The following is a 6,853-nucleotide window of genomic DNA, read 5'->3' on the forward strand; positions in this document are numbered from 1 at the left end:
GGACTAGGCCGCGCCGTGGCCTGGGGGAACACCCCCAGCCGCTCTCCGCAGGTCGAGTGGGGGGGCTCTACGGCCCCCTTTGTCCACCCTCCTTCTTTTTCTGGTGCCGACGACCTCGACCCAGCTCCGATCGCTCGCAGGCGGGCGCTGCCGCCAGCACTGCGGGGGGCGCGGGAGGCTCCTTCGGCGGAGCTCCCGCTCTCCCCTTTCCCCCTACCCCTTCTTCTTCCTTTTACTGCTCCTGGCGTCGGTGGGAACGGCGGCCGGGACAGCCCCCGTCTCCATCCGCGCCAGGCGCCTCTCCAGGCCCTCCACCGTCGCCGTCAGCCGCTCCAACGTCCCCAGCACTCGCTCCTCGAAAGGAGAAGAGCCGGGGGCAGAAGCGACCGACGGGGGCGGCAGGGGGGAAGGAGACTTTCTCCTCGATGTCTGCGGAGCAGCCGCAGACGAGGAGGGGCCGCTCTGTAGCATGAGGGCGCGTTTAGCTACCCCCAGCTGGCCCCTCAGTTCAGCGACTTCAGCCCGGAGGGAGCGAACCTCCTCCTCCCGGGCCGCGGTCGTCACATCTTCTTGCCCATCATCTCGCCCGAGACGGCCCATGGCGCGGTACGCCAGCGTCATGAGCGCCTCCCGGGCGAGATGGGTGTTTAATTTCATACGACCCGACAGGTTGTCCGACAGTGGGCAACCCGTCGAGGCCTTATTTCGCGCCCCCTCGACCTCCCGGAGCCACCCATCAGCCAATCCGGCTAGATCGGTGGTCGTACTCCGGGAGATCACTCCCAGTTGGCGGTCCACGTATCGTCGCTGGTCCGGCGTGAATAGGGTCGGGGGGATCCTGATACGCTGCCGAGGCCGCGCACCATTCGCCCCCGTTCCCTCTCCCTCCGACTCAGAGCTCCGGATGACGTTGGCTCTGAGTCGGCGGGCCCTAAATCGCTCCAAAGGAACCCCATGGAGCCGGTCCTCTGTGTCCGCCCCGTCGGACAATGGGGAGGGGGACCTGAAGGGTCCACTCCCGTCCAAGCGGGGTCGGCCACGGGCGCGCCTACTTCTAACGTGAGTCGGAAGGTCGGTTCCGTCTCCCGGAACATCCGGGATACGGACACGGCCCTCCGACTCATCCAAATCGATGACCGGCTCCAGGGGGTTCCCGGTCATCGGCTCCTCCTCCTCCTCTCACCGATCCACGTCCATGGGCTCAGCATCGAGCTGAGAGAGCCCCTGCCGCCTCCTACGAGGCGGGTCAGCGAGGTTCTCCCCGCTCAAGCCTCCCCCGCGGACGCGGATCGGCGTCGATCCCTCTTTTACACTTGGTGGTGGTGCGAAGACCACCAATTCAAAGAATCGGGTCCACGTGGACCCTGTGGCGCTACAATCCTGCCGACCGCCGCCCGTCTTGCGACGACCGTCGGCCAGCAGGATCGAATCCTCCCCCGCGGACCCGGTCAGGACTCCGGCCCAGCGAGCCCTCTCCTCCGGCGTTAATTCGCTGAGGGGGGCATATCCCTCCTCCTGGTCTTCTGAGGAGGAAGAGGACCCCCCCGTAAATTCCCCCCCTCCCCCTCGGAGTCCTCTCCCTCGGACAGCTCTCCTTCGAGCTGCTCGAGGGCGAGGAACCGATCTATTGCGTCGCGGGCCTCGGGCCCGAGGCGCTCCCGCATCTGCAAGAGCGTCACCCGGCGCGACCTCCACGGCTCATTAAGACAAGCACGAACACTCATCACCACAGTAGCCCGTTTGTCGGCGGAGCCTGTGGGCACCCCGCGCGACAGCCCGTCGATTGATATCGACAAGGGGGCACCCGGGACCCTAGTCCCCCCTTGCCGGCCCTGGGGTATCCGACCCCCCCTGCGCGGTAAGTTATCTTCATCCTTGTCCATGTATTTCATAATAGGGTATTTTTTCGTGAGGGGAACCCCACCCTCGTTCCGAGGGGTACTACGGGTCGGCGTTCGGGGACCACCGACCCGAGGCGAACCTAATGGACAACACAAAACATCACACGCGCCGACCAGGGAAGAACAGAAAACAAAACCTAGGTGCACGCGGGTAAGCGCACACCCGGGATGACCCACGATCGACGCGTATCAGACAATGGACTGCGGCGGGCAGACGGGACCCCCGATCCCGGCAGGTACCCACAGCGATCCCCCGACCAGAGGTCTCGGCAAGAGCTAACACCCCCCACGACGATGCCCCCGCGCTAACGAGGAACATCCCCGAGAGGTAGCGTCAGTCGCACCGGTGTACGAGCTGATCCTAGGCCCGAGGGCCCGGTGCCGATGCACCCGGGCTAGCCGGAGACATCGACAACCAGCGGGTCAACACGCGGGATTTAACCATCGACCGGAAGATCGCTCCAGGATTCCGCAAGGAGAAGGCGACCCGACCCCCCGCCGCGACGAACACCGTACATTAAACACAGTACACACCACCATGGCGTCTGAGGCGCGAAAACACGACACTCAGACGCCGCCTCCTTGATTTTTTATAGAGGTTGACTCCTCGCGACCCGGGCGGTGAAGCCAAGGTCCCCGGTCCATCCCGCACGTAATTTCAGCGCGTGATGGATTACGGTGTGTCAGCTCGGGCGCCAGGGTTGCTGAGATCCCTGAATCTACGGCCTACGAGAGACCGCAGACCCCTAGCGAGCTCGGGAAACCGCAAGAACGCCAATTCCTGTATCTGGAGTCGTTCCGCAGCCTCGGAAGGCCCCGAAACGACTCCAGACCCCTACGGAAAATTTACCGTATTTAAAATTAGAAAGTGCAAGATTTTTTAATTATTTTTGCATGTCATCAACACAATTTGAAGAATTATTACAAATAGTTGCTCCAAAACATCATAAAGACATTTTTAAGAAAGCCTGTTAATGCTGAAGAACGTTTATGTTTAACTCTAAGGTATATTTTATTAATTAATTGTTTAAGCTTACAGAAATATGAAACTGGCACACAAAACAATGCAAAATGATAGATATATAAAAATATATACAAATATATTTGAAAAATATATATATTTTTATTTAAAAACTTTATTATATTTACAACTGTTTTAATATTACATACATTATAGATATTTGGCTTCTGGCGACTCGATGGTGTCAATATCTTATCAATACTTATTAGGATGTACAACAGTAAGCAATATTATATCTGAAACATGCGAAGTAATTTGGAATGAGTTATGCCCAATTGTTCTTCCACCTTCTTTATCGAAAAAAGATTGGAAAAGTATTGCAGCAGACTTTGATCAACGATGCGATTTCCCTCACTGTATCGGTGCTATTGATGGAAAACACATTGTTATTCAAGTATTTATTTCAACAATATTGTCACATATACAATATATAAATATATATTTCATTGTTATTATAATATACTTTTTCAGTGCCCTAATAATGCTGGTTCCATGTATTACAATTATAAACATAGCCATAGTATCGTTTTAATGGCAGTATGCGATGCTAACTATATGTTTACATTTGTTGACATTGGAGCCTATGGTAGACGCAGCGATGGTGGAATTTTTAAAGAATGCCAATTTGGCAAAAAATTTGAACAAAATAAAATGAACGTGCCAGAAGCAGAGGATATTTCTAGAAATGGTCCCAAATTGCCGTATTGCCTTGTTGGAGATGAAGCATTTCCTTTAAAAGAATATTTGCTTCGACCATACTCAGGAAGGGGCGGGCTGACTAAAGAAAAAAATATATTCAATTATCGACTAAGTCGTGCCAGACGAGTGATTGAAAATACATTTGGTATTCTTGCCTGTCAATGGCGAATACTGAGAAAGCCAATAATTGGCAAAGTAGAAACTGTTGAAAGAATTGTGCAAAGCATTGTGTGTTTGCATAATTGGTTACGAAAACAGGACATAAACAAAAATGAATACATAACTACAAGTATGATCGATCATGATGGTCCTAATGGTTTTATACCTGGTTCTTGGAGAATGGTTGTTGAAAACGGTTCTGGTTATCGTGAGGTACAAAGAGCAGGGGCATATATGAGTACTCGGAAAAGTATGGAAGTGCGAGAAAATTTTTGCGAATATTTTAATAATGACGGATCTGTATCATGGCAAGATGATTATGCTTAATTGTAAAATACACAAAGTAATTTGTAAATTTAATAGGATTTTCTTGGTTTATTTTTAATTAGTTTTAATTTTATTAGCTTATTTTATAAAAAAAAAAGATTCTATGTAGACCCAAATGTATGTTTCATATTCTTTTTATATTATTCATTTTCTGTAAATGTTAAAATAAATGACTTCGATAAAACGTTTAGTTTTTTTAAATACCAACTTTTTATTCTTGTAATACATAACTCGTATATAACTCGTAATTTAATAGTATAAAGTACAAAAATATAAAATAAGACATGCTTAACATAATTAAAGCATTTAAAAACAAACATTAAATAAAACTTTGTGCTTTAAACTTTTCAAAACAAAAACTTTAAGTAATAATTACTAAGTATTTGATAAATCTTTTACGAGATCGTAAGTAAACTGAAAAATTCTTTGTGCTGCATCATCTAACACTTGTGGAAGTTTCCTTAATCGTCTCTCAACTACAGACACAATTGCGTCCACATCATCGTCTTGTGGAGGAGCAGGCAAAGTAATCGGTGGCTGCATATTTCTTTGGCAAAAAGCATCAGCAATTCTATTAATTGCTGTAGAATTGTCTCCCTTTTTATTCTTGCCTTTCCTATTGCGTTCTAAAAAATGTATAATATAAAATATAATATATATGTATATACATTACATATTAAAAAAAAAAAAAAATTGAATAGATAGAAAATTAGATGACACATACTTTGCTATCTATTTTGTTCCCAATCTTCAATAGTAATGTCAATTGATTCTTCTGCATCTTCAAAATTAGTATCTGTTGAATCTTCCGTGTTTATTGACACATTTGATTTGGTTCTGTTAACATTTGTAAAACAGTGTTACATATTTAAAATGTATAAATATTTTGCTGTTGAAAATTGAAAAATGTTGACATTTTTATATTGCTCTGGAAGAATGTAATAACATACGTTTTTTACAAACAAGAATCACGCAAAAATGATAAATTATCGTAATGTTGCCACTTGCTTTTCTTAGCGGGTCTTTCGGATCCACTCGCTAATGATTCACCACTAATAATTCTTCTGTATGTATCATGCAGTAATTTGAACTTGGTTTTAGCCTCGATATCTGACAGTTTGCCTAGAAAACATTGTATCTCATTAATTATTTTATTAATGAAATCTCAGTTTGATATTATTCTTATAATAATTTCATTATTTTAACTGAATTGCCAATTTGAATTACCATTTAAGGCTTCGGAAACTTCTTTCCATAATTGTGCAACCGCTTTTCTGCTGCGACAAGATAAATCAATTTGTGGATTCCACAAAGCTTCGCGTGCATGAACTTCTAAAATTAATTGTTCCTCGATTTGCAGCAAATTCTCCTTTTCTGCGATATTTAACTTTTTTCTTACGTTTTTTCTTTTATTCGTTGATTCCAAATCTTCTTGAACTATAATTTCTGAATCGTTAACTAAACTACGCCTTAATATAGTTCCATCTGCTACAAATTATTATAAAATATTATAAGAAATGCTTTTAAATAAGATAATAATCATTTACACGAATTTTACTTACTACATATTGGATAAAAATAATTGTTTTTATCCAAGTGACACTTATCGAAGCCTTGAAGGCACATGTGATTACCTACCTCATTCATGTCGCATATGGTTTCACATAACCCACAAGTTGCAACTATGTTTATCTGAGATACATTAATCACAATTGAAAACAATAAGGAAACAATTATTTCATGCTGCAGAAGGATATATTATATACATATATATACTTACTTCTACATTTTCGTTTGTAGATTGTTGTAAAAGTTTTTCCAAATGATACATGTTCGACGAATGGTTTCTAACTAACTTTAAAAAAAAAAGTAAAGCGTCGTGAATCTGTTGTATAGATCCGAATTCATAAACGTTCTCAAACTTATTCTGAAATTAAGAAACGACTATGAATTCGGATCTTAGGTTACATGACGCTTATTAAAGAAACAAACCGAAATGAAGGTTATGTATTGCGATATCGACTTCGCGGTAGCACTGTTCACATCGCAGAGCGTTTCAGCGTCAAACGCTTGTAGTTGGAACTGTTCCATCTACAAAATTTTAGCCGCTAAAGTAAAAGCGACAAATTTGTCGCTCGAAACGGCTGATTCGAGCGGCTCGTGAAATCGCACCTTAACTATCGTCACGAGCAATTAACGTAGTTGCACCACGCTTGTGAGTGCGGTCGCAATGTATATGTGTTTAAAAGCGTGTATTGCCCCTTTGTTGCCTTATAACTTCTTCGCATCGATCTTGCATGTTGATACACGGACGCATCAATTCTTGGGGGATATTGTTCCATAATTGTCGAAGTTTATGTACCAATGCTGCTAATGTTACAGGTGGCATCTGGAGGTGAGTGGTTGTTCGTGGTGGTCTTTCCAAATTTTGCAGTTGCCGTCCAAGAATATCTCACAAATGTTTGATGAGATTAAATTGGACTCATTGGTGGATAATCAAGGGTCGAGATGTTATTTGACTTGAGGAAATGACGTATGAGGACAAGCATTGTCCTACATCAATAAAAATCTTTTTCTAATTCTATCACTTATTGGGAACACATGCGGACGTAAGACTTCTACGATGTATGAAATGTAATCCTGACGGCGGTATTACTACTAATTATATTGGGAAAAATAATATTCCTGCCTATACCATTACTGAGCCACCATGGAAAGCTCTTACTCGAGCTACATTTTGTTAATG

The 6,853-nt window shown here is 44.7% G+C and overlaps 2 protein-coding genes across 3 annotated transcripts; one reads left to right on the forward strand and one right to left on the reverse strand.

Annotated features, from left to right (window-relative positions):
• The first annotated feature begins 2,097 nt into the window (after positions 1-2,097).
• Positions 2,098-4,107, forward strand: LOC113003621 (protein ALP1-like). The gene is made up of 3 exons (XM_026133801.2): positions 2,098-2,170; positions 3,132-3,316; positions 3,394-4,107. The coding sequence occupies exons 1-3, from the start codon at positions 2,098-2,100 to the stop codon at positions 4,105-4,107; spliced, it is 972 nt and encodes a 323-aa protein (XP_025989586.2).
• A 1,031-nt stretch (positions 4,108-5,138) lies between these two features.
• On the reverse strand, positions 5,139-6,323 carry LOC113005478. Of its 2 annotated transcripts, XM_026141095.2 has the most exons (5): positions 6,100-6,323; positions 5,888-6,034; positions 5,746-5,799; positions 5,335-5,595; positions 5,139-5,229 (listed from the first exon to the last, which is right to left on the reverse strand). In XM_026141095.2, exons 1-4 carry the CDS (start codon positions 6,196-6,198, stop codon positions 5,578-5,580), a joined length of 318 nt encoding a protein of 105 aa, XP_025996880.1. In that variant the 5' UTR covers positions 6,199-6,323; the 3' UTR covers positions 5,139-5,229; positions 5,335-5,577. The 2 variants fall into 2 exon arrangements, with proteins under 2 accessions (XP_025996880.1, XP_039301871.1); XM_039445937.1 differs by lacking the exon at positions 5,139-5,229 and having other exon boundaries at positions 5,278-5,799.
• Positions 6,324-6,853: the final 530 nt, after the last annotated feature.

Source organism: Solenopsis invicta, chromosome 2 (assembly GCF_016802725.1).
Source record: "Solenopsis invicta isolate M01_SB chromosome 2, UNIL_Sinv_3.0, whole genome shotgun sequence".
NCBI classification, from domain to species: domain Eukaryota; kingdom Metazoa; phylum Arthropoda; class Insecta; order Hymenoptera; family Formicidae; genus Solenopsis; species Solenopsis invicta.

Bases quoted from the DNA above. Each gene is read 5' to 3' on its own strand.
- LOC113003621 (XM_026133801.2), top strand. From the start codon at position 2,098: ATGGACTGCGGCGGGCAGACGGGACCCCCGATCCCGGCAGGTACCCAC. The intron at 2,171-3,131 runs GCAAGAGCTAAC...AATACTTATTAG, and splicing joins TCCCCCGACCAGAGGTCTCG to GATGTACAACAGTAAGCAAT. The intron at 3,317-3,393 runs GTATTTATTTCA...ATACTTTTTCAG, and splicing joins GAAAACACATTGTTATTCAA to TGCCCTAATAATGCTGGTTC.
- LOC113005478 (XM_039445937.1), bottom strand. From the start codon at position 6,198: ATGGAACAGTTCCAACTACAAGCGTTTGACGCTGAAACGCTCTGCGAT. The intron at 6,035-6,099 runs GTTTGTTTCTTT...TCTTAATTTCAG, and splicing joins AATACATAACCTTCATTTCG to AATAAGTTTGAGAACGTTTA. The intron at 5,800-5,887 runs GTAAGTATATAT...AATGTATCTCAG, and splicing joins CTACAAACGAAAATGTAGAA to ATAAACATAGTTGCAACTTG.